Source organism: Rhinolophus sinicus, chromosome 4, assembly GCF_057876585.1.
Source record: "Rhinolophus sinicus isolate RSI-liver-muscle chromosome 4, RSI-T2T, whole genome shotgun sequence".
Classification (NCBI taxonomy): Eukaryota; Metazoa; Chordata; class Mammalia; order Chiroptera; family Rhinolophidae; genus Rhinolophus; species Rhinolophus sinicus.
This window is the reverse complement of record NC_142504.1, coordinates 33,389,037-33,416,501: the sequence shown is the minus strand read 5'-3', so window position 1 is coordinate 33,416,501 and position 27,465 is coordinate 33,389,037. Positions and strand designations below refer to the sequence as shown.

The following is a 27,465-nucleotide window of genomic DNA, read 5'->3' as shown; positions in this document are numbered from 1 at the left end:
ACTGATTAAATCCCATGGGTTTAACATACTTTGCAATGACTGGCAGGATGTCACAACTTTTCTTCTGTGCCTTTTTTTTTTTTTAAATAGAATTATATTTTAGAGCAGTTTTAGGTTTACACAAAAATTGATCAGGAAGTACAGAGTTTCCATATATCTACTCACCCCCCATTTCCTGTTATTTATTTTTTTTAATTAAAGTTTACTGGGGTGCCAATGGTTAGTAAAGAGGGGGGGTAGATGAGGGTAAAAGGGATCAAATATATGGTGATGGAAGGAAAACTGATTCTTTTGTATCTGAATGTTTAAAAGGTGTATATTTCAAAGAAGGGTTGCTTTCCCAGTTCTTTAAGGGGACTCCCATAATTTAAACACACTTCATTGATGATGGACACTCGGAGTCCCTTCTAGACCAGTCTCTAAATGTCTCTTGGTTTATCATGGCTCAACAAGAAAACACCCCCTTTTTACCAAGGATATTTCACAGCTTCTTTAAGTGATTCTACACGCTGGGAATGTAGAACATCATCTAAAACCCCCAACTTGAAACCACTCAGGTACTTTCTTGGTTTCCACTCATACATTTTAAAATGGTTAGTGCCAATAACCTAAAGTTTAAAAGTCTGCCCTTAAAACGTAAAGATGTCTGTTGTTTTCCTTCTACTGTTGCTGAATAGGTGTACATGTTAATGTTCCCAACTTTGTATCTTCTAAAAGTAAAGCATTTTAGGAAAAATGTTTTATACTAATCATTAGGAATGCCTAACAGAGAAATTACGACATTACTTAGCAATAAAAGGAAGCAAAGAAAAAAAATATTGTAGTTCCCCCCCTTATCACCAGGGGATATGTTCCAAGTAGATGCTTTAAACCACGGAGAGTACCGAACCCTACATATGCTGTTTTTTCCTATATGTACATACCTACGCTAACGTTTAATTTATAAATTAGGCAAGAGATTAACAACAGTAACTAATAATAAAATAGAACAATTATAACAATACTCTGTGATAATTCAAGTTATGTGAATGTGGTCTCTCACTCACTCACTCAAAATATCTTAACGCACTGTACTCACCCTTCTCCCTCTTGTGATGTTGTGAGACGATACACGATGAGATGAAGTTTGGTGAACTTCGTAGCAACCTCAGCATACAATTTTTTTCCTTATTAAGTTGAAAACGTTCACCTTTTCACTTAAAGGAAGCACTTTACAGCTTCTCTTTGGCATGTCCAAATTGCCAGCATCACTACTCTTGTACTTTGGGCCATTATTAAGTGAAATAAGGGTCACTGGAACACAAGCACTATGATACCGGTACCACCACAGTCGATCTGGTAACCAAGATGGCTACTAAGTGACTGAGGGATGAGAGGGCGTGTACAGTGTAGAGACGCTGGACAGAGGGATGAGTCACTCACGTCCCTGGTGGGACAGCGAGAGATTTCATCATGCTCCTCAGAATGGCGCAGGATTTAAAACTTATGAAGTGTTTATTTCTGGAATTTTCCATTTAGTATTTTCAGACCATGGTTGAATATGGGTAACTGAAACTGCTGAAAACAAAACTGCGTATGCAGGGGGGACTACTGTATTTCATTAGAGATTAGTGTCCCTTTAAGAAAACTGCTTCCTTTCTGTGGATAGAAGTTCTTAATGACTTCACCAGAATACATGGAACAAATTTTCAAATATTATATGGCAGTCATGCCGTAAGAGCCTCAGAAAATTAACAAGCAGAAATAACAATGTGTGACATAAAAAGTAATAATTCTGTTTGAGATTTCAAAATTGAAAAGGAGAAGGAGAAAGAACAAGCAAAGAATTCAACTCTTCTTTGAGTTAATCTGAATAGTGAAATACAAAAGAAATCATTAGGCTCCCATCCATTTTGACGTGTTCTCAGGAGCACTGTGCCCTGGGACCTCCCCCAATAAATCCATTAATGACTAACATACAGACTGAGTAAACGTGACATCAATAACCAATACCCAGATTAAAGATCGTATTTCACTATAACAAATTTAAATCCAATACACATCTTTTCAGAACTATCTACCTCCATTCATACTTTCACACTGTGGGGGGAAAAATGAAAGTACTACCAATCAGCAATATAGGTATCTGTACATGTCAGTTTCCTGCACAAAATTATAAAGTACTTGAGGGCAGGAATTCATGTTGTTAATAATACCTTATATTGTATAACATTTGATCTTCATATACATAATTTCTTTTGATCATAGTAACTCTAAGGTCAAAAGAGTAGTAATAACTCCCATTTTATCATAGGGAATCCTCAGTTAAGAGACATAAAGGAATTTACTCTAGTTCACTCAGCTAATCGGTGGAGGAGTCAGGATTGAATCCAAGTATTTTGACTCCTGGTCCAAGACTAGAAACACTTTTAAAAAGTATTATGATGGAAAATTTCAAACATACAAGAAACTCCCATAGCTTCAACAATGACCAGCTTGTTTCATCTATACTCTACGGAGTTCATTTGAAACAAACTCCAGACCTAATACCATTTCTCTGGTACTCATTTCAAGGTGTAGGTACTTTCTGTGATCACTGTCAATCACATTTAACAAAATGTTGAATATAGCAGATAATCAATAAATACTTGTTGAATAGTATAGATCTCATATATGCTCTCAGGCATTATTACTCAATTTTGACTTAAAAAAATCAATTCTGAATTACTAGGTGGTACATACTCATTCGTTCATTCACAAATATTTATTCTGGGCTACAAGATGCTAACCACCATGGTAAGTGCTTGGGAGCAAGAAACAAGAAAAAACAGCCCCCCTTCTTTCATGGACCTTGTATTCAACACTTCTGGCTGTGCACTGTGCACGCATACACACATGTACACACACACCTACAACATGTGTGCTGAGAAACTGGAATTAATTCAGGCTGTAAGAATACTTCTTAGCTAAACCTACCAGTGTGCCAAGGTGGAATCCAAATTCTCTGTGTACAATTTAAGAAGAGGAGTAAAAGACAAAGTTTTAATGGAGTTCAGAATCTTCATATCCTTTCAGGAATTACATGGAAAGTATTAATTCTGCTCCTCCTAAGAGTTTTTTCCAGTATACAAAGCCAATGATATCAAAATTAGTGAGAAAAAACAAAAGTAAAAGAATTCAAGCACTTGATTAAAATATATTCCTTACATTATTACATTAAAAAATGTTCAAATCATTTTCAACTTTTACTGAATGTGTGCACATTTTCTAATGTTAATGTCTTCTTTACAGTATATGAATTAAGTCCAAGACTATACAGTTAACTATGGGAATGACTTATATTCAAATTCCTTTAATATAAATGACATATATTGGAGTAAAATAAAAATGAAACTTTTCTCTTTTCAGTATTTTTTATTATGCCTAGGAATCAAATAAGTATAAGCCAATATACAGATCCATTCTCCATCTTTATTTGACACTCCTTAGTACTGACATTCATGTGATAGAAATAATCTCTATGGTTCCCTCCTTAATAACTGGATCCGCTTTCCATTATTTCATTCATTTGTTCATTTTCTTTCCACTGGATGTAGAACGTAAATGGCCAGGACAACAGGACACTCCCTGCCTCGAGGGCTTACAATTGGGGCGGGGAAGGGCGGACGATCAGAAGAGGGTGGTTGGGGGGGAGATTAAAATTATATCTTATATAACAGACATAATAACATAAAAGGGGCAGACATATACTAAGTGCCATAAAGGAGGCCCAAAGTTATCAGGGTTCAAAGGAAACAGAAATTTTATACAAATGGAGGTACTGAGGAATACACCACACACACACACACACACACACACACACACACACACACACACGTGCGCGTGCATTAGAGCTTAGCTCTGAAGGATGGGTAGCATTTCAACAAGTGGGAACAGTGGTACAGGGAGGGGCGCTGCTTGCACGTTCTGAGATCAGCCCCAATTAAAGTCCCAGAGGTGGACGCAAGGAACATATTCAGGGGAAATAGAGTAGTCTGTTTGCCTGCAGGATATATGTAGCAACTGCACACAAAGAACACATGAAAATCCTATCAAAGCCAAAGCTAGAAGTGAAAACAAAAAATAGTCAGAGAAAAGTTTAAAATGTCAATAATATTTGAAGGCTTTTACTATAGTTTTGGTGTGCAGATTCATTACAGTTAAGGTTTAATAATTTCCCACTGCACAACTCTAAAAGGATGAAAAGTTCTCATTGAGGGGTTTATAATTTAACTTATTCTACTTTGTTCATTTAGGAAACATATACTGGACAACTGATAGTTATGGACACTGTGTTATTTATGGATATAAAAGATACAATCCTTGTCCTCAAGTCAGGAAACATAAAATCATTAAATTGAAAATACTTTTACATCCCAAAGGAGTGTTTTCAGATATGCCGTGACCATTAGTCATCCCATCCTGCTAACACTGGATATAACCCTGTGCTTGAACCATAGCTTTCTTCAATTTGTATCTACAATGCATATAAATGTAGAATAAAATAGTTGACGAAAAATAAGACAATTCTTTCACACATTTACAAAACAATTCCTACACAGACCCAATGGCATTGGACTAGGTGACATCTAAAACCCCTTTCAATTCCAAAATTCTTATACTGAGATTCTAATTCTACTGAACTAAAATCCTTTAGGAAGGCCGGATAATAAGAATCAATAATTAAAATGCCTACTTAAATGAAAAAAGCCAGTAGTTGCCCTAATTTAGGTAAACTACCAAACGTTTAATAATTATCCGCCGCGAGGCACTTCCAGGCTACTACTGCAAACCCCCCCCACACACACACAGATTCCTGCCACATGCCGAGGGGGTGCCTTTACTTCACCTTTCAATGGAGAATAGCTGCATGTGCAGCTGGCAAAAGAAAATCAAGTATGGCAGCCAACTAGTGACATTCAAAACAACTGCCCAGTGGGTCTTATGAAACTCCTCCTCCTGACTGCTGACCTGCCTGCCCCACCTGACTCAGCATCTACACCAGGGGTACCAAAAAAATGTATACACGTGACGTGTATTCATCTTTTATTAACAGTGTATATTATCACAATTTTAATACAGTTTTTTCCTTTCTTAAAACGTGTATATATTTTTCTGGTACCCTCTACAGATCATCACTCAAATGGTGACCTTTATGTAGGCACACTTGTCCCTAACCACCAGCGCCCATTCTCAGTGCTACCTCCTGGCCCTTTGACAAAGCCCAACATTACACAAACACCTCCTCCTATTACCAATCCGCCTGCACCTAGATTTCATCTCTGCCATGTTCTACCACACCAGGCAGCTCACAATTAATTTCCTTCCCAAGAAGACAGAGAAGCCCATCTGCACCTCATGAGAAATAGCAATAGTGTGATTATTTCTTCAAGAAGCATGGGTAACATATCTGCTTATGAGGCTGGAGGTTGTCATGCTGCCTAATTTTCAAGTGTTATGGTGTTTATTTCATTAAATGAGTAGTAGATGCCAGAGCCACATTATGGAATAGTCCATTCATTAGACAAGTATCAAGCGGTTAGATTTTTCCTACTGTTCTTTGTCTAAAATGAATGCAATATTATTACTTAAGTATTTAAATACATTATTCACTTTTATTATTTAACTATAGCTATTTCAAAGATGATAGGTATTACCCAAATTCCTTAAAAGCAGAACTTAATGGATAATCATCATACTTTTTACAGATAGACTTCAGTAGAGTATACTGCAGAATTCAGGAATTTCCTGAATTGGTATGTCATTTATTCCTGGCAAACTATCACCTTTGTCTACATGTAGTTCATATTTTCCAAACTAGAAATGTACTCGCTTAATTTAACTTCTTCCATCACACAATAAAAAAGAATTTTTAAAAAAATTGCTACTCAGCTTTTAAAACAAGTCAATAACTTCAAAATGGCATGATAGACAAGTTGCTTGACCTCTGGGCTTTAGTTTCTTTGTAACCTAAAGGCTGAAAGACTTCCAGCATGTCTTCCAACCCTAATATCCATGAGTTTACAGTGCCATAGTACAAGAATTGGATGTGTTGTTCTAAAAAACAAACAAACAACAACATTCCTGGGGAATAATAGCAAGACATATATTTTTTTAAAAAGGTAATGTACTTTTAACAAGGAGTCTGTTTTCATAGATATTAATTTACCCATGCCTAAAACATAGGAAAATCTATACTGCTAGATATTCAAGTTTATACAAGTTTCCCTCTTGTACGCCACTGTCTCCTTAATAAATCCTAATAATTCCATGGTGATAATAGTTGTATAAAAATAATAGAAATGCAATGTCAACAATTCAGTATTACCAAGTTCTGCTGCAGAAACAGGAATACGCAGAACATCATTGTGAAAATATTTATTTACTAAATAACCCTGATAAATTGGAACCTTTTCAAGCAACTCTTAGAGAATGAAGAACCAAACATACTTTTAACATACTGAAACTTAAATAGAGAATTAAACTCCTGCTTTCCCTGCTTTCACTGAAATAAGCCCAATAAGCGTATTGTTCGCTTATAAAATAACACTTTTATTCAGAAGAATTCCCATGAACCAAACTGAGGACTTTGCTCTATGCTGCATCAAATAATATATGCTTCTACTCTGTTAATGATTAGGTTTTCCTGGAGAAAATCATGACTTTGATTCTTTTTTTATAATATATACTACTAAGATCTTTAGAAAGAGAAAATTGGAAAACTCTCCTTGAATAATAATCACTGAGCTGGGAGGATTTTTCTGTTGGCTTGTTTTAAAACAGTGATTAAATATGCTAATAACAATAATTGAACATATTTAAACATCACAAGTTTATTCACTGAAATGCCATGAGTTTTAGTTTCCAGAGCCAGTACTTGAATTTGAATTACTTTTACTGCTACACTAACAAATTTGACCCCTGGTGACAGCATTGGTAGCACTTAACGAGGATCTTTGTAATGACCCAATACTATCATGTATCAGGGTTATAGCGATCATCTTATTCCGATTACTCGAGGGGAGGAGCCAAGCATGATTTACCCAAGTATCTTTCCTAGCACCTAGCCCCATGGTTTTTAAACAGTGGGTCCTTCCTAAATCCTTGCTGAATAAATGGAGCTCAGATGTTCATATATACTAGTTATGTGTCAATGTCCTCTTATATAGATCGATTTGTATGTCTCTAAGGTAAAATTTAATCTTCAGAAAGCATTTGATTCTGATTAATGTTGGTTATCTTACCTATTCAATCAGCACACTCCTGGTAACCAAATTATCACAATGAGTTGCTCTACAATACTGGTTAGGTTAAATATAGCAAAACAAGCCAATGGAAATAAAGAAAAGTGAATTTTTAAAAGAAAAAAGAACTGCTATCCATTACCAGGTAAGTTCTAGAAGTGTAGACTTTTTCTGACTTGTTCCCTATTGTATCCCCAACTTCTAACAGTGTTTGGCACATAGTAGGCCCTCAATAATTATCTGGTGACTGAACAGATTGTTGATAAAACATATTACTATTTTATCTACCTATATGTATTAAGTTCAGAATGTAAAACAGAATGCCTCTGTAGAGTGCAGAAGCTCCAATATAAGTTCATCCTGAAGTCTGATTCTGGCAAAGGGTCCAGGATTTGGAATCACCAACTGTAAAATAAGTAAATTTACATCCCAGACACTGATGGGGCCCAGGCCTGGGATCCTGGGATCCATCAAGCGCAGGTCAGCAAGAATTTCATGTCATTATTCCCATGCATACAGGTGGTGCCAGTGCCAGCAACAAGTCAGCTTTTCTGGCAAATCCATCAAAATTAAATCTTAATCTTTGGAAAAACTAATATGTTTATTATGCTCCTTCAAGCTTAGAGGCTTAACTATCTATGGGAAGGGCCTATAATTACGATCAATTACTTACGACTTGAAGGCATCTGCCCTTTTAAGAAACCTTTAAAGAACCATCATTGTAATGCTGATACTGTGGGGCAACAAGAAATCACAGGTTTAGGGGCCCAACTTTGACAACTCTCCCTTGGAAAGAAAAGAATTGTTGTCACCTGTCCTTTATATCCTGGCCCTGCCTGAGCAAATATCAGCAACATTTGAAGTTCAGAATTCCTAATGTAGCCAAGCAAACCATGAGGGCCTATGATTGCTCCAAAGCAGAGGTGGAAGAAAAGAAACGGGAAGGAAACATATTGGAATGGAGATCTGTAGCCGGTGAGGATGACATCAATAATTTTCTCAAGTGTCACTGAATTTTATGGTATTTGACTTTTCTGATAAACTACAGGCTCATTATATTCAAGTAGTTTCTTAGTTTCAGAGCCTATTATATCTGGGTTTGAATATGATTTGTTCTATAGAAAAGATCCCTGAAACTGATGCCTTACTCAGAACTTGCTCTGAAGAAAGGGCCCCACTAATCTGCCTGAACACCAATAATACTTGGACACCAGAAGCATTTTTGAACTGACAAAGTGCTCTCCTACATACACCATCTCAGTTTCTCCTCGCAACTCTTGCAAGGTAGGTGTCACCATTAAGACTTAATATGTAAAAATAATTTTAGAAAATGACCCCTTTTTTTCTTCAATCCTTAAGTAGAGCCTCCTGAAATTTCTCAGCGCAGAATCCAAGCCATGGGTGAGTTAAAAAAATCTCTAAAGACACACAATCTCAAGGGATAAATCAAGAGAATAAGATGGAGTAGCAAAAATCTACCAGCACAATGGCAAAAACTTTCCCGTTAACAAGAACAAACTGTGCTTTATAAAGGGTAGTGTTACACAGGGGTGCCTCTAAAACACTTCCAAGTTGAAACGACAGCATTTTATTTATAAACATGATAATCATCCTTGATTGGATACTCTCCGTAGGTAACAGACAAAATAAAACAAGAACATTGGTCCTAAAATTTTAGTGGTGGAATTCATCCTTTGGGAAGCACCTAGACGATTCCTCTAAGAAGATAACTAAGTTACAGGGGACAAAATGTACCCTCCCCTTTCCCTCCAACATCACAAAGACTCCCCAATAGGGTTTCTGTTGTTTTTCAACAAAGAAAACACACACACAAAAGGTAATCTATTGCTTTTATATATGATCCCATCTTCCTAACTCATTCTCCCAATCTCATTATCTTTTGTACCTCTCTGCTTTACTGGCTAAAGCAGAGGTATAATGGAGTCCTTATCTTTATAGCCATTTACTACCTTATTTATGTATTTATGATTCTTTGCTGCCTTCCAGCCTGAGTCTAACTGTGTCAGGAACAAAGCGCCACACAAATCACCCAGCCTGGGATAAGAGGAGACAAGTTTAAACCTCCCAGGAAGATTCTGTAGACACTTGGGCTCCCTGAGTCTGTAGAGGGCTTGGTATTTCAAAGGTCAGTCTTGGGTCTCTCTACTTTGATGACTAATGTTAAATTGTTTGACTTGTTACAAAAATATTTAGCCCTGCTTATTTACATAATTTCATCCACAACGCACACAGTAGGCATGTATTTGTTGAATAGAATCCCCAGACGGATGAGAAGACAGGAAGAAGACCCCAAGACCTCCTTTTTTCAATACATTATCTTAAGAGTTGAGAAAGGTAAAATCACACTGTAATTTGTAGAAGCTTCTGTGAATTCCTTTCCGACTTAAAACTATGCATCTGTTTAGAAAATAAAAGGACAACACACCACACAATGTCATCCACACAATGGGGAAATTCCAGGATCACTAAAAAACACCATTATCCTAAGTCACACACACTTTAATACTGGTTACCACACAGGAGAGGCTTTAACAACTGCTGTCTCCCCATCCACTTGCACAACCCTCCAGGAACAGCAAGGGCAGACAGAGCATTTAGAATCTACACATTCCATATCTTGGACTCACATCTAAACCTTTGGAGAAGTATGCTGGCCCAGAGTCATAAAGTAATACAGGCAGATAGGCAACATTTCTGGAATAAAAATTTTAAGCAACACTGTTGGAAAATGGGCATCAGTACTTAAGTCCGTAAGCCTATCAGGAATCCTGCTTATCATTATGCAACTTTAATAAAGAGAAACTTGTGGGTAGGACTGGCAAAAATATTCTTAAGTTTCTGCATTATTTTAAACCTTATTTATATTAGGCTCCACCAGTAAAGTTCTCTTCCTTCTACTTATCACCCATTCCTGCTATCTCTCACTTATTCTCAGTCTCTCAAAAATTCCCCAACCTCCAGGGAAAATCTGTGAGGTCTGGTAGAGTGTCTCAGGTTGGCTTGTTCTGTCACTGAAAGGCACCCAACTTCCCAGACCCCCTTTCAGGGTCGGCAGGGAGGGAAGCCTGCGCAGGTCACATTTTCTGACTTGTCTTTCGGCTCGCTGTCTGGCAAGGTCACCGGCTCGGGATCGTGGCTCTGTCGACAAAACTTACTCTCACTCTGTAAGATCAACGGGTCGCGCCTCCCCAGCCAGCTGTCCCGCACCTTCCTGGACCCGTGGATCCCCGACCGCCCTCCCCTGGCGCGCGGCCCCCGACAGCTCCCGTACCGCTCCCCGGCTCACCTGACCACGTTGGGGTGCTCGAAGGTCTCCAGGTGCCTCAGCACCGCCACCTCGCGGATGGTGGAGAGCGGCATGCCCTCCTCGCCCGTCTGCACCCGCACGCGTTTGAGCGCCACGAAACGACCTCCGTTCTTCAGGTCCCGGGCCTTGAACACCTTCCCATAGGCTCCCTCCCCGATCTCCGCCACGCACTCGTACTGCTGGTCGGCGCGGCTCAGGCCGTCCTTCTCCATACCGCTCGGACGCCGCCCGGCGCGGCGCCGCTAGGGAGGGCGGGGGGCGCGCTCTGCTCGCTCGCGGCCGCCGCTCGCCTGCTCCGGGACTCCCCCGCCGCTCCCTTGCGCCCAGGAGCTCGGTCTCGATCTCGCTCTCCCTCACCCCCGCCAACTACCGCGCTCCGGCGCTCGGGCTCTCGGGCTCTCGCGGCCGCCGGGGCTGGATGGAGCTACCTCCTCGCGAAACTCCGCCTGCCGAATCGCCGAAGAGCCAGCCGATCCCTCCTCTTCCCTCCCCGAAGCGCAGAACTCTGCACAGACACCGAGGCGATTACATAGTCTCTGCCCGAGCGCGTCTCAGTCCACAATCATTCCACCTAAAAGAGGAGATGGGAGGACAAGAAGAAAGTGCAATCAGACATCCCAGGCGCCTTCCTCGGGTTTTCTGCAGACTTCCCTCCTCCTCCTTCACGAAGCCCCTGTGGCTACTCTCCGCGCGCTCCTGCCCTCTCCCAGGCCGCTTAATCCTTCCTGGTTCCTCCGAGAAAAGCTAAGTTACTTTTCTTTCCCTGCAGGGCTGGAGCCGTCTTTGCGCGGAGAGGTTGCAGGGGCCCCTCCGGGATGAACGCGCGGCGCGGGACGCAGTGGAACGGGAGGGGGCGTGCGGAGCAGCCCAGAGTGTGCCGGGAGCGCGGGGGAGGGGAGGCGCCGGGCACGTCAATGTCACGGCTTAATATTTATCCCTATATCATTGTGTAGTGCTGCTACCCTCCCCCGGCCTGGAAGCGCAAGGAGAGGGGCTCCCGGGGTGCCGAGGGGCGTTCAGGGGTCGCGCACAAGCTGTTGTCGAAGGACTGTGAGTCCACCCGTGTGGGGCCGCAGAATGTGGGTGGGGGCTCCCAAGACCCTGTAACCCGATGCTGGGAGTGTGCGAGAAGGGGTGGTCAGACATCTGCTCGGAAATTGCTTCCTTTCTACTTTCAGTTTTTCTACGAGGAGACATTTAAAAACGACTTGCACACACAAATGGTCTTTTAGGGGGTAAAGGAGTCTGGGTTGGAAACGGAATTCTTCCTCCGACTCGGAGGACCTCCCTGGTGGAAACCCATCAGGTTGGGGAGGGCTGGGGTTCCCGCTACTCCGAGGTGGGTGAGCAGTGGGGGGAGGGAGTCTCCCACGGGACCCTAAGGGTAGGAGAAAGGGGTGTTCGCCACATTTTAGCTTGTGGTCTCTTTAAAGAATAACTTGAGAAAGGTAACATAACCGTGACTCGCCCTGAAATTTTCAACCTGAGCAAAACTCAACCTCCCCTTGAAAAAGGGTGGCAGGAGAGTAAATGCTGAGCCTCTTCGGGTGAGAAAGGGCTGCGCCCTCGGGGCCGGGACTCGCGAATCTTTCCCCACTCCCAGGATCTTCTCCGTTGTAGGTAGCAGACAGAGGTTTCCATTCCCCTTTCGGCTTAAGGCCTGGTGCCGTCTGCAGCCAGTCGCTCCTCACCCCCCATCCCCCCCTCCAGCCCACAGCACAACAAACTGCGGGGTTCGGGGGTCACCTTCCCTCCCCATTCATTTGCAATCTAGGACCCAGGAATCCGCCAACCCACGGCCGCCCCGCGGCCTCGGAGGGACGTTAGCCATGCCGGCCGCGTGTCCGGAATTCCCGGGGCACTTCGGAATTACCTGCCCCGTAACCGCTGGCCCGCTCGCCTTCTTCCAGGAATTAAAGAAACAAATGGCGCGACCCTCACGGTGTGAGGGCGGAGGGGACCACAGTGAGGACAGACACTCTCACACTCACTCCAGTCAAAACTCTCCTTAAAAGGTGAAGGTGAATCCTGGCGGGGACCGAAGAACGAGCCCCCAGAGCCTGCCCGGGGGGTCTGAGCCAGGCCCAGGGCCACACAGGTAGCGGAGGAGCCACCGCCAGTAGCGCAGCCCCCTCGGCGTACCCGCGCCCCTCCTCCCCTCCAGCCCCAGGCTCTGCAGCGAAGGAAACGTCGCCGACGTCCCACCCCCGCAGGGAACTGCGCCCGCTGCCCCCACCAGGCCCCGCACAGCCCGCCCAGGCTCTCCCCCCCCTCGCTCCCGCGACCTTCGGCTCCGGCGGAGAGAAACGGGAGCAGCAGTGCCTTCCCCCCACCCTTCACTTTTTTTTGTTGTTGTTGTTGTTGCTTTCCCACGCTGGCTGAATGTGACTTGACCCCATTTCAAAAAAGTTTGACATAGTGCTTCAACATTTCCGCATTCCTCTGCGACTACAAAGACTATAGCCGCCTCCTTCTGCTTTCTGTCTCTGCTCTCTGTCTTCACACTCAATGAAATGCTTCATGTGCCTCTCCCGATGCCTGCCAAGCACCGCAAGGGTCGCCACCAGCGCAGCGACAAGAGGCCGCACCGGCGACCAGGGCTCCCGCGTGTGCGCACACGCAGATGCGCCCACGTGCACACTGGCCGGCGCGCTGTGGGGAGGGAGCTGCTCACTGCCGGGTGTGTTTTAACTCCGATATTTTAAATTATAAAAGTAAACTGGGAAACTAAAGCAAACGTGAGTCCTTACCGGGCTCCAAACCTGGGCACTGGCAGCCTGCGTGCACTCTTCTAAGTGTGCATAACACGCCCGCAGGGGTTGCCAGCAAGGAGCCTGCGTTAACATTTATCTCGTATCTCGTGGTGGGAAGGTGGAGCCCACACCCACACCCACATCTCAGCGAGCTGGAGAGGGAGCTCTCGTGGGGAAATCAAGATGGGGTACGGAAACACGTTCTCCCGGACTAAGTCCCCCCATTTTCAACCCTAAATGTGGATTACTGTGTGAGTGTCCGAGTGGAGTTTAAATTCTGTTTGAAGAAACTGGATAAGGAGTTCTTGCTTAAGTAGGTGTTTGTGCGCGGGTTGTGAGGGAGCAGGCACAGGATCTCTGTGTTGGGGGTGTCCCTAGTGTGGTATGTCCTCTTGCCAGATTAGGAAAAACTCCTTTAGCTCCCCCACACTGGCCCCCGTAACTACCCCGTCTCGGTTAGTAAGGGGTTAACTTACGCAGATTCCGAGGACGTACCCCACAATAGTCTACCCACACCCACACCCACACCGTCGCTTCCGACCCGAGCCAAGCCCCCCAATCTCCCCAGGGACCCCCCACCCCGCAGCCCACCCACCCGAGTGCACAGCTCCTCACCTGAGGGGCCTGGCCTCGTCCAGCCTCCGGAGGGGGCTGCAAGTGTCAGTCTGATGTCCGCACGTGTCCACCGCGGCGCGGAGCAGGTAACCCGGTTTGGAGGAAGGAGTCACCAGCTCTCTCTCCCGCAAGGGGGTGGGCACAGCGGCGGAGGGCGGAGGGACCGCGGAGGGCGCCGCCTGCGCGGTTCGCTGAGAGATACGAGACTACGGCCGCCGGGATCTGGCGGAGGCTCGGGGCAGAGCCGGGGAGGCAGCAAGGGGCGGGGGCGGAGGCCCGGGAGACTTACTCTGCCCGGGAGACTTACTCTGCCCGAGACCCACCCGGCGGCGGGGTTGGGGACTCGCGGTGCAGTAGCAAGCAAGTGTGCAAATTAAAGCCTTCCGGAGAGAGGGGAGGCGGCCGAGACCCGGCTGTGCTCTGAGCCTCCCAGCTCCCCAGCTCTCGGCTCCAATTGGGGGGCGAGTCGGAGGTGGGGGAGTTAAATGAAAATTTCCGGCTTTCACTGCGATTGGAGTGGGTGTTCTTGCGACTAAAACAAGAGGCGTGAGAGGGAGAGTGGGATGAGACGTCGGGAGTCGGCAGAGTTTCCAAACCCAGGGTCGCCCACAGTTGGGGTTTTGACAGAGTGAGGCGGGGGTATCAGCAGTCTGTGATGTGGACGGATGGGAAAAACACAAAACAACCAACAATAATTATGAGAGGCCGGTGGGGATGGTAAATACCCACACTTTCCAAGAAACTGAGAAATCAGACCAAAAAATAACTTGTCTCTATTAAAAAAAACAAAACAAAGTTTGGCAGGACGCCTTGCAGAAAATACTAATCTGTCCAAGCACTTTTCACTTTCAACATGAGCTACATTTGTTTTGTTTTCCTTCGCTTCCTTTCGGCCTCACAAAGCCCTATCTTTTCCTTTTGGACAGAGGATATGATTTGGAAATTGTCAGGCACTTTTGTGGTTAACGATCTACTTGAAGGGGCTGGCGGGTTCACAATTATTAAGTGGTTAGCAACTGCTGAGGGTTCACTAAGGTATTTCTGGGGAGCTAAAAAGACTAAAATTCAGTGTAAATAACAGAACAGCAAGATAATAGACACACACAAAGAGAAGAGAAAGTGATTCGGTGGGTGCTCAGTTTAAATGCATTATTGGAATTCTGAAATTTGAAACCTTGTAAGAATTTATACTTTACCTGCTGAGAAAACCTGAATACAATTATTTCAGGTGAAAATGAGATTTTGGAAAGAAAAAAAAGTTTCCAAGAGTTTTTACCATAGAGTAAAACAAAACTTAAAATTAACTATTTTTTGGAAAAAATTCAGTGTTGTCCAAAAATCTGTATCTGTAGAATACTTGAAACCATTTAAACATCTTAAACCCAAGCTAAAAAAAATTATTTCAGTGCTCTGTGGAAAAATTAAAACCCAGCAAAATTCTGTTTAAATTGGAAATATTACCTCTATAAATCTTTTGACTTTTTGAACTAAACCATGTTGCTAATTTCACACTAGATCAAAATTTTGCCTTTATAAAATTGATTTCTATACTACAGTGTGAAGTGACAGGTTAAGTAACTAAAAATTGTTGCATTTCCATTAGCAAATATTTAGCAATGTATTCTAATAATTTTTTCTTAAATAATGAAAGTGAATAATTGTGTTTCTTTATGCTTAATATAATTCATAAAATACTTTTTGTGTTTAGGGTCATGTCTTCTAAAATAAAATCCAATTTCAGAACAAAATTTATACTTGTAAAGATATCTATGATCTCATATATCTTCTAGACTTAAGAAAGCAAATTGTTGAATTTTGTATTTATATAAAATATTGGATCACTACAAATCACAAATTAGACTTTAAACCTGAGACACAAATGACAATCCTCCCATTTTAATAATTACACTTATCAGTGCTTTTAAAATCTTAAAACAAGATTTACTTGCTGGTAATCAACACGTTTATGTAATTCAGAAATAATTGTCAATAGTCAGAGGACCCAGTAAATGATTGTAAACATTTATTTGAGTACATAATTTGTTTAAAAAATATTAAGCTGTAAATATCTTTAAAATTAACAGAAAAATGTCTTTTCTGTACTGCATTGCATTTTTAATTACTTAACTTGACAACAACCATAGGTGAATTAGAAATTCCATAATTTAGGTTACTAGATCACTTAGGCAATGTAAAAAAACAATGAAACTTTCATTACATATGTCAATACTGAGTGTTAACTCTCTTTATATCATCTGCTTTCTCTGATATTGTTAATTTATCATTGTTCACTCTCCCTGGTTATGGTTCACATTGATACCTGGTTGCTTAAATCTTCAGACCAAGAAGTTTTACAATGGATTTTATAAAATTAGCAAATACCAGATTGTTTTTGTTTATGGACAACTTCCTCTGTGGATAACAGGTTATCATAACAAAATCTGTGCAAAGTTTATAAACTGTGAACCAAATTCCGACTCTTTTGTTTAGGAATCTTCGATGAATGAAAACATAGCATTTAAGAATAAATAATGATTTGCACCAGTATTTTCACACCACACATCAGATATTCTAAAGTTGCAAATCTTCTTACAGGTCTTTAAAAATTAGAACTCATGGATTTATATCCAAATATGATGTTGTAGCTTACACTGAAAGTTTTCTTAAGTGTCACAGAAAAGATATATTCCATGTGTGAATATTTTATATCATATATCTGTAAATTTTTGTTTTCACTAAAATAAAATAAAAAATCTCTTTAATTATGGTCTATAATTTATAACCTTGTTTAAGAAATGAGTAATTTATTTAAAATTAGTAATTATATAATGTACATCTAATTCTAAGTGATCTCTGATTTATATTAGTATTTGAATTTGTAAAATACATTTCCCAGAAATTCAGAAGTGAGATTTTGCTTAATCTACTACACAATAGTTTTAACTGGAGGTCCATGTAAATGTATACTTTTTGTCTATAAATCTCTCCTGTTTGTTGTTTTGATAAAACCTTTTCTGGTTTAATAACTGTGAAATCCGTTACCCTTGTTTTAAACTTGATTTTTATGTGTATGTAAATATACTTTGTTAAGTAATTACCACGAAAAACTATAATTTTAACAGAAATAGCAATTTATAATTCAGTGCATTTTAATGCATTCTTTTTCCCCCCAGGCATTTCCAAGGTGTTTCCTTGGGTTTTCCCTTAAAATGTAACATTGAAAATTTGCTAATATTCTAGGAAAAATCAATTGTATTACCAACTTTTGCAACTGTAAAATTATGAACTTGAAATGACTTTTTAAGTTCAATCTTCTAAATAAATTACTTGCTGTCAATTTGGAAATGACCTGGGTTTTTTTGGTTTTGTTTTTGCTTGTGATCTAGTGCATTGCATTTGAGCAATGAAACTTGAAAAGATTTTGATACTTGCTGTGAGGGAAAAAAATATATGGGGTAGTAGCTTATAAAATTTAAGGGAAAAAAAACAGACATTATTATCTTTTGGAACATTCCGTTTTTATGGATTCTACAGCTCTATAATTATCCCTGGGCTACATGTCAGTACTATGTTCATATTTGTATAATTGTCATCATCTTTCCTATTTTTTTGCCTTTTGACAGACACTTACATCTTCTTTTTTCCTTTGTGTGTGTGTACATGTGTGTGAATATGTTCTTGGCTATTGTGACATGTTGGAAATGTGTTCTTAAGATCCTTTCACTATCTATATCAGAATTCTGAGTAATCAGAAGAATAACTATGGAAATACACTTATAAAAGTTAGTGATAATCACATGGAAATACCTACATTTCCTCTCCATTTAGAGTATCCTGTAATTTTTTTACTGACTTCTAACATTTCTTTTTTAAGATAATAAATACTTGCATCTCAGCTGCACACATGGCCTAACAATTGTGTTGCCATAGCTGCCTTTGGTTGACCTAAAAATGTATGTACATGTTTTAGATAGGTCATTCAGATGAAGAAGTAGTAAAGGTACAACACAGTAGGGGTGAATGATGATAAAGTGGGATATGGGAGGTGGGAGGAAGTAAAAAGAAAGGCACCTGGGACAAACCTATTAATGGCCTGGCCGCAGGTAAAAGTGAAGAAAGCACATGTTAATGTCTCAGGGCCAAGAGATGTTCCCCGGTGCTCTATGTATGGCGTATCTAGGCAACTTGATTCTTTCAGAATGAACAGCATTCTATGTCTATCCTATCATGCAATGAAATCTATCTTATTGAATGCGATTGTATAATGTATGCATCCATATACATGTAACTATTTTATGTTGTCTCATTATGGATTTTCCCTGAAAATACACATAATGGAATTCTTTGCAGAATTCTTTTTCTTTTAAATTAAATTTTATTGGGGTGACAATTGTTAGTAAAGTTACATAGATTTCAGGTGTACAATTCTGTAATACATCATCTACTGTGTTTCCCGAAAATAAGTCCTAGCCGGACCATCAGCTCTAATGCTCTTTTGGAGCAAAAATTAATATAAGACCCGGTATTATATTATGTTATGTTATGTTGTGTTATATTATACAAGACTGGGTCTTATATAATAGTAAAATAAGACCAGGTCTTATATTAATTTTTGCTCCAAAAGATGCATTAGAGCTGATGGTCCATCTAAGTCTTATTTTCGGGGAAACATGGTATATATTGCAGAATTCTTTAAATGCCTAGAAGAAAGTATATAATAGAATAGCTCCGTGGATCAAACATTTTACCATAAATTGAAGAGAGGATCCAATTTTTAAACCCTACTATAAATTTGTTCCAAGTTACTCATAACTTCTTATATCCAATATCTAGCACAGCAGCAGTCAAGTATTTTATGTCCAATAACTTTTTGTCAGTGGGAAAATTGGCTTTGTACCTATTGTCCGTCGTCTTTGGGACTACTTCTTTCAATTCCCTTGAAGGGGTTATTTTAAAGTATGTTTAATATAATCCCAGCAAAGGTTTAGGATCAGTGTGCTGATTTCAGTACCTCAGAAACGTGTCTTCTCTACCTGCAGCTCCCTTTCCCTTCAGCCCTCTTCTCTAAATCCTATCATCATTTCAAGGCCGAGCTCCTCCTAAAACCTTGATTCTGTCAGCAGAATGGCATTCCTCTTTGCTCTAACTCCTTGAAGTCATCTGCTTTCTACCTTCCTAAAAGCTTGATGCTCTGCTACCCACCACCCTGAGCTCCCCCAAGGGCGTCCACAGTGCCTTGCTCCCTGTGACAATGCTATGTATGCCACGTGGCCATAGTAGGTGGTCAGTAAAGGCAGCAGAGGGTCCTGTTTCTCTCCATGAGTGTTACTGAGTCAAGCAGACACAGAACAGAATAATGTGACATCACTAGAATAACATTTGAAAAGTTGAGAACGGTGTTCCAATTTGCTTACACGGGAAAAAAACAAAAAAACAACAAATAGGTCATCCTGCCACTTTGTGTGGCTATGTTATATTTTCTCCTGTGTTGCAGGTATTAGTTATTGAAAATAATTTTGTCTAAAAGAAAATATGTTTGGATGAATTTCTAACTTTGCCGGAAAGACAAATTCTCAAATCTCATCTGAAAGAAAACGTGTTTAGATAATTTTCTCCACTTCCTATCCCCGAAAATTTCAATTAAATGATTTTTCTTTAAAAAGAAGAAATACTAAACTCTGAGGTAAATTAAATACTATATAGCCCAGAACCTGGAAAGATTGCTAATTTTATTTGCCAATATCCTTAATAACTATGTGAGTTTCTCCTAAAGGACAGAAACCTTGATTTTTAAGTCTGGAGCCTTATGTTTTGTTCCTAGCTCTTCCTCTCTCAGTAATGTTCATTGTACACTCAGGGATCAGTCATTTAACCTTTATGACCTTCAGTGTCTATGCCTATTAAATGGGTTTGCTAATCAGTCAGAAAGATGTTATGAAAATAATTGGGAGCAAGGCAACAAAGAGTTTTACCTGAGTGAGGAAAGACAGGCAGGTATAATGGAAGTTGCTGGTCTGTGTGTCAGAGGACCTGAAATTTAACCTGAAGTTAGCCACAAACTACCTGTATGACCTTGAGCCACACACTTAAGCCCCTGGGCATTAAGGTCCTTGCCACTCAGAGAGATGATGAGGATGATTTGGACAGGAGTGCAGCTTGAATATAGCCCAGTCCAGCATGCTATGTCTGGCACCATCATTATACATCCATTTTATAAATCCCCTCAACAAGAAGAGGGCCAGAAGATGAGACTCTGATGTCAGCAACCCAGACAGGGGTCTGGATTTCAAATGTGAATTATATTGGGGTTTCTCTAACTTAACCATCTGGATTTTCAAGACTGAACAGAAATGAAGACTTCTAGAAAAACACTGGGGAAATTCACTAGTGTTTCTTTATGGGAAGGCAGGAGCCAGATTTCATTTTTTTTGCTGAAACTCACTATGATGAATTAAATCAATTAACCCTCATTAATAAAATGTGATAACTAAATTACAGTAGCACACATAGAACCAGGACACTCAAGATTAGAAATTTTGGGTGATCACCGAAATTTTCCAAAGATATCATGAAGTATAATTTTGGGAGATGTGACAGATCTATATAAACCACTGAAAACGTCGATGGCAGCCAGCCTCCCATGAGGCAGTGGGGAATGGGAAGGAGGATCCAAGGCAGTATGCTGTGAACCCGAGGGGCTCCAGCAATATCAGAAATCCTGAGAGCTGCTGAGCTAAAGCTGAGAGCAACGTGCGCAAAGCAACAGGCTGTTGCCTTTGTTCTGATTTTCTACCACAGCAGCTCAAGTGCATGGTTTCCCGGTCCTCCCTAGGTGTTCAGGGAAAGGACATTTAGGCAGTTGGAACCAGACAGCCCTGGATTATACACCTGGCTCCACCATGGGACCTTGGAGTAGGTTCTTAAACTTTCAGATCCTCAGCTTCCCTCACCGATACAGTAGGGATACTATTATCAGCCACAGTGGGTTGGTATGAGAATTAAATAAGTGTCTACTATGTGCATTTCACATGTAGCAGACACTAATAGATATTAGTACACAATATCTCTTTCATGAAATCACATTTCCTATTCTTTCTTTTTTGGGGGGGACAGCTAACCCTTGGGCTGACATGTCCTTCTTTTTAACTAAATACAATATGTCCACCCATTGCAGGAGAAGCAACTAACCAAACAGACCGCCCCTAAAATGATTTAGGGCCTTGACAAAACCACAGCTGTCTCTGGGCATGTGAGGAATGGAGGCGAGGGTGGCTTGTCTCACCTGAGACCTCTCTTTCCTGTCCAGATCTTATCCCAGAATTGCTCAGGCTCCTTAGTCTGTTCTTCACTGTCTTCCTCACTCTTTACCTTCCAAGTGGCTCTCTTCTTCCTTTTTCCACTGCTTTGGTGTGGCCCTAGGGGCATCCCATTCTGCCCCTTAAATCTGTACCCATAATTGCTGACATTTGTCTTAAAAGCTCTATGCTCTGCAGCTGCCTTCCCTGAAGAGCTCCTCTGCTGATCACACTGCCACAGCCACTGGCTACCTACCACTTCTCTTGCGTGAAGTGCTGAGTGTCAACCTGTTTGTCGTCATATCAATCTCTTCCCTAACCTTTGACCCGGTCTTCTTGACTTACCAGAAGTTTCCTTGTCCTTAGATGACATTGCATTTCCCTCCCCATACTCTCCCTAGAAACCCTGAAGGGGAAACCCTGCCTTTCCAACTTCCCAGGGATACTCCCACTCCTCAGCTTCTTGTCCTTTGATACCCAAATGCTTCCTTGTCAGCCGTTTTCCTCAGCTTTCTTGTCAGCTTTCTAATCCCTACCCCTGAGCCATCAGATACCTGAACCACACGTTTCTGGACTGCTGTTCTCCACTGTCTCCTACTGATGTCCGCAAAAGGATGACGGACTCCTTCAACGTGGGGTCTCTAGCTTTTATTTCTTCATCACTAAGTCCTGGCCCAGAGTCAGTGAGCACCATGTGTTGGTTGAATGTTCATAAGAAACACGGGTGCCAGCGGATCATTTTCCATCTGAGCATAGACCCGGCTCTCTCCCAGGCCATACTTTGCTCACCTATTTCCTCCCTGTCCTGGATCCTCTGCTGTCTCCTTTAAGGATGAACCGTTAGGCAGGGTAGATAAAGGTCTCCATGTTAGTTGTTCCAGAACCCCAGTCTCCACCTTTGGGTTGTATCATCATGGCCTCCCTTGACAGGAACACATACGATGGTTGACAGAAAGCTCATGAAGCCGAGTTGATCTGACCCACCTGGGTTCGTGCTTGGTCAGGAAGAGCCATGAAATCCAGGCAGGGAAGTTTAAACTTACTATTAGGCAAAACATGAAAGATCTGAGCAGAGAAGGTGGCTCTTAGAGCACCGACAGCACAAAAGTAATATGCAAGGAAGATGACTTTGGTAGTAGCTGGCCCAAGAGGCTGCAGTAAGGAAGGCCAATTTACAGGTTCTTGAAAGTGGTATAAAGACCCAGGATGATAGTTTAGGAATTTAAAAAAAGAAAGAAAGAAAAAATGAATGGCTACAACAAAGAATTCAAAGGATTTGACAGGATTTGGTTAATAACAAGATAAACAGAGTAATGAATAATGAGAAGCGTTAACAGGAAATATATATATGTATATATATATCCTGCCAGGATAGCTCTGAGCACTTTATATAAATTAAGCTATTTAAACCTCCTAATTATCTCCATTTTGCAGACAATGAAATTGAGGCATAGAACCAAACTTGTAATCTGCTTTTGGGTTCAAGGTATCAAAATAGTGATAATAATAAATAATAATAATAATAATAATTTCATAATGGATAAAAGAAAGATGGTAAGAGAAGATGGCCTGGTGAAGGTTTAGGAGTTTCACTTCTGAATTTGAGATGACAACCAAATGAAAATATCCAGTGGTCACATGGAATGGAGAGCTTTTCACTTTCTGCCTTAAAATATGCCCAGAGCCATCCTAGAGAAAGCCTCTGGTGTTTTCAAATGGCCTTCTGCTTTCCTTCCTTCCTATCTTCAGGGCTAGTTTCAGGGGTTGCACAGAAGGATCCAGTGCTTGTTCTAATGCATTGCTGTTGCCATCTTAATAATTTTTTAAAAAGAGGCCCACATTTTCATTTTGAACTGGGCCCTGCAACTTATGTCGTGGGTCCTGCCTTCCTGATGAAATGTCTGGGGCAGACATTCCAGACGTGGGCATTCACTTCACAGTTCAGGCCTCTGCCACCTTCAAGAGAGGTTTGCTTCTTCCACTGCTTCCAACAAATTGTTCTTTCCAACGTCATCACTGATGCCATCAACGGCAGTTTTTTCTTAGCTGTTAAGCTCTGCACTTCTAACACTGGTTTTCAATCTTTTTTTGAAATGATCTCCTCTCTTAGCTGTCATGACAGATGACTTCTGCCACTTCTTGATTTGATGTGGTTTTTTTTTTTTGGTCTTACATTGCCAGCTTTTCCTCTTGGTCCCGCCCCACATCTGGAGGTACCTTCCAAGATTGAACAATCAATGGTTGAATTGTTCCTCTGCAAGCTCGTTTATTCCCATACAAGCTATCTATCACACCTTCTGTGCGGTATGCACATGAAAATGGATTTCCATCATACTTCCATCACTGTCTCAAACCTAACCACAATCTGGACCTGATTCACTCTCATTTTCCCTACTAGTTTTTTTTTTTTCCACCTGTTTACTTCATAACTCTTCAAATTTCTGGCCCCTTCTTCTCTACTCAACCAACAGTCACGGCATACCTTGATTCTATTTGTTTTAGGCCACCCTGGGAAATACTTTGCCTAAGCCAGCCCTGTTCTCTGGGCTTTCATCTTGACCAGACACTAGAGGCTGATGTTTCTACCAAGTTTGCCGTCACTCTGTTAGTGTCCTTCCCCGACCTCTGCAAATCTTTCTGACACTGAAGCTGAACAAGTCTGACGTTGAGTTTTGAATCTCAGAGCCACCTCACCCACCCTGCTCCTATGCATGTGTTTGCCAAACGTGTAACGTTTTTCTTTTAATTTATGTTTTAAATTTATTGGGGTGACAATTGTTAGTAAAATTACATAGATTTCAGGTGTACACATTTTTAACAGCACACTCCCTCTAGATAGTACTACGGTATTTCCCCAGTCAATTCTCTATTCTGCCTTCCAGAAGATTATTTCACATCTTTTCCTGTCTTCTCAAATCTCTAGCACTTTCTTCCCATCTTCATTGTCAGGTTGCGTTTGCTTTTTATTTCACTGAGATAGTAGAAGAAATCAAAGGAGAAATTCCATACACTTCCATTACTTATCCTTCTTGAACTGCTTTCTTCACTGTCTCCAGGACTCCACTCTCTTGCTTCTTTTCCCTCATATCCACTCCTGGTCACTCTTCCTCGTTTGTTACTTTTCTTCTCTCCAGCTTCTAGGTTGTTTTTGTCAGTCAGTTCTGGCTGCCATAAGAAAAATACCACAGATTGGGTGACTTAAAGGACAAACATTTATTTCTCACAGTTCTGGAGCCTGGGAAGTCCAAGATCGGGGTCCCCCCATGGTTGAGGTCTTGGTGAACACCCTCTTCCGGGATTTACAGACAGTCATTTTCTGCTTGTATCCTCACATGGCAGACAGCAGAGAGGGAGGCAAACTCATTTCTCTTTTTGTAAGGGCACTAATCCCTTCAAGAGGGCTCCCATCATGACCTAATTACCTCCCCAAGACCTCCATCTCCAAACACCATTGTGCTGGGGATTAGGGTTTCAAAATTCGACTTTGGAGTGGATGCAAACGTGGAGGCAGTAAGTGTTCTGAGGAGTCGGCCTCATCTCCCTTCTCTTCACTCTCACACTCAGAGTAACCTCATCTAGTACCATCACTGTAAATGTCACTTGCATAGAGATATTCAAATTTTTATATCTCCACTTGGATATCCCTTCTGAATTCCAGACATTTATATCTAGCTGCCTACATGATATTTCTGCATAGATGTCTAATAGGCATCTCCAGTTTAACATATCCAAAATGGAACCCTTCATTTTCTTCCCAAACTTGCTTCTCCCATAGTATTGTCCATCTCAGAAAACAAACAAACAACAAAAACAAACAAACTACATTCTTCTGGTTCCTTACTCCAAAAGGTAGCAACCAAGTTTGACTCCTGTCTCTTTTTCATACTGTATATCAACAAATCCTGCCAGCCCTACAGTCACACTTCAACCACTACTGCAGCCACCTTCGCCTGTCCCCTGGTCTATTGCAACAACAGCCTCCTAACTTGTTTCCCTGCTTCTATCCTTGCCCCTCTGCCTTCTCCACACAGCAGTCAAAGTGATCTTTTTAAAACTGAAATCAGCTCACATCACTGCTCTTCAGAGTCAAGACTCTTCAGTGTCATTCCATTTCCCTTCCGTGGTTTACAAGGCCTTACACAGACTTGCCCTGCTTCACCACTACTCTGATTCTTCTCGTCACTCTGCCTCTTGCTTCCTCTGCTGCAGCCGCACCGGCCTCTGCTGTTCCTCAACCCAACAAGCACGTCATGCCTCTGAGCCTTTGCACTTGCTGTTCCCGTTGGCTCAAACGCTCTTCATCCACTCATCTGCATGCCCACCTTCCTCACTTTCTTCAGGTCTCACTCAGAAGTCATTTGAGGGAAGCTCCCTACACAATGCATCCATTCCAGTCTCTATCCCTCTTACTTCACTTTTTCTTTCTTAGCACTCATCACCATCTAATACATTATAGGTTTATTTGTTTATTTGTTTAGTGTCAGTCGCCATCCCACCTCCAGAATGTAATCTCTAGATGATCAGGACCTTTGTTTTATATTCTGTTCTATCACTAAAATAATCACTTGGTACATAGTGGGAACTGAATAAATACGTGTTGAATGAACGAATAAATGAGCTCTTCTCTTACCCAGGCTTGTCACTAGCGAGTCCTTGGCTGAGTGACAGTTTATTAAGAATTACTATAATACACACTTTAGTAGGTAATTTTAGGTATTTCATAAATTATATAAATTTAGGCATTTTGTATCCAACCAATATTCTGCTAGGGGCTTCAGCTGGGCTTTGTTCACAAAGGTGTTACTTAAGGACGACTTGATTTACACACCATAGATAAAATTACATCTCGAGTGACTAAGACTATAAAGTCAGTCTATTCAATTAATTGAAATTATCTCTTACACTGGAATGTGTGTAACCGTGAGTTTAAAATATCTGTCTCTCCTCATATAAAGAATGGGAAGCAGTGTGGACGCCAGAGGTGGTCACGTTCGTGTTTTAATCCACGACGCTTCTTTCCCACCATCGTATCACTCCCGCTTCTCCCGTGCCTGGTGCGAATCAGTGAGGGGGTAGCACGCGTGTAAGAGTAGGAACACGGGAGCCAGGCTATGTTGGTTCAAATACAGGCCCTGCCTCTTGTTAGCTTTGTGTTCCTGGGAAAGTTATTTTTCTGAGGCTCAGTTTCTCTATCTGGGCTAAGACTCTCTTCCTCTAGGGTCATCCTGAGGATTTAATGAGTTAATCCATGGAAAGCACTTACAGGATTGGCACGTAGAAAGTGCATATTTGCTATGAATATTACTGATAAAACAGCTGTCACTTCTTAAAGGTTTACTGTCCTTGCTCCTGGGCACCTGGCCCAGGATTTACTGCAAAAACTCGGTGTCCAATCGGTAGAGCCACCACACCCTGGGAGCCCTTGCTACGAGTGTTCTATGCTCAGACTTCTTCTTTTCTCCTTTTCTCCCTTTGTCCTTCTCATAAATTCTGCCTTTCCTTATCTTCCGCTAGACTTCCTTTTTCATAAACTGCACAGTCTGTTCTGCATTAGCTCTCTGTGCTCTCTTCCATTCTTCTGCTGTTTCTTTCTGCTCTCATTCACAGAATAAGAGTTCTGGAGGAAAAGGACCTGTCATGACACCAGGACCTGTCATGTCCCCTGAAGCAAATCTTTCAGAGCTCTCACTTCCTGGGTAGAATTTTGTTCCTTCAAGCAGTGTCTGCTTTAGAGATCAGAGGCCTTTTATCAAAGACTGTTTGAAGCACAAATTGATCAGAAATGCCATCTCAGCACTTTCAATCCCTGTGTGGGTTATGCCAGAAGCATCCCGTGCTTTAGAAAACACTGAGCTGTCTCCGCAACAATCGTGGGCTAACCAAAAAATTGACCATAACCTATTGTATTGCTAGGAGGCATCTATGAAATAATGTGGTTGCTTTGGTGCCTAATAAAATTCAATTCCAGTAATGGTGAGAATGTAGGAAGGAATGAAAGATATATTTAGTGGAAACATGTTTTTTTCCTTCCCTTTCTCCTATTGGATTAGGAACTCCTTGAGTAAAGGGACCACGCCGGCTCTCTTCATTTGCAGTGTATATGACTAGTGTCTGGCTTAGTGCCTCACTCACAATAGGTGGTCAGTCAATAAACATTCCCTGAATTTTTGCTTCCCAAGAATTAGATAAATGTGGTAAAAAATTCTGAGTAC

General features: G+C 41.6%; 1 protein-coding gene and 1 long non-coding RNA gene across 8 annotated transcripts in view; one reads left to right on the top strand and one right to left on the bottom strand.

Moving 5' to 3' along the window:
• CDK6 (cyclin dependent kinase 6) overlaps positions 1-14,324 on the bottom strand; it is a 219,100-nt gene extending 204,776 nt beyond the window's left edge. For 2 of the 7 annotated variants that reach the window (XM_074340726.2, XM_074340727.2), the window contains exons 1-2: positions 12,464-13,111; positions 10,570-11,161 (exon numbers count right to left, since the gene is read on the bottom strand). In XM_074340726.2, the coding sequence (XP_074196827.1) occupies positions 10,570-10,802 (233 nt within the window). In that variant the 5' untranslated portion in view covers positions 10,803-11,161; positions 12,464-13,111. Of the gene's footprint in view, positions 1-10,569; positions 11,480-12,463; positions 13,112-13,958 lie in introns of those variants that run through there. The other 5 variants (XM_019729705.3, XM_019729704.3, XM_088797756.1 and 2 more) reach the window with 5 other exon arrangements.
• LOC109446379 (uncharacterized) lies at positions 11,397-17,306 on the top strand. The gene is made up of 2 exons (XR_012498874.2): positions 11,397-11,640; positions 12,365-17,306. It is a non-coding gene; the product is annotated as an uncharacterized LOC109446379 (long non-coding RNA).
• Positions 17,307-27,465: the final 10,159 nt, after the last annotated feature.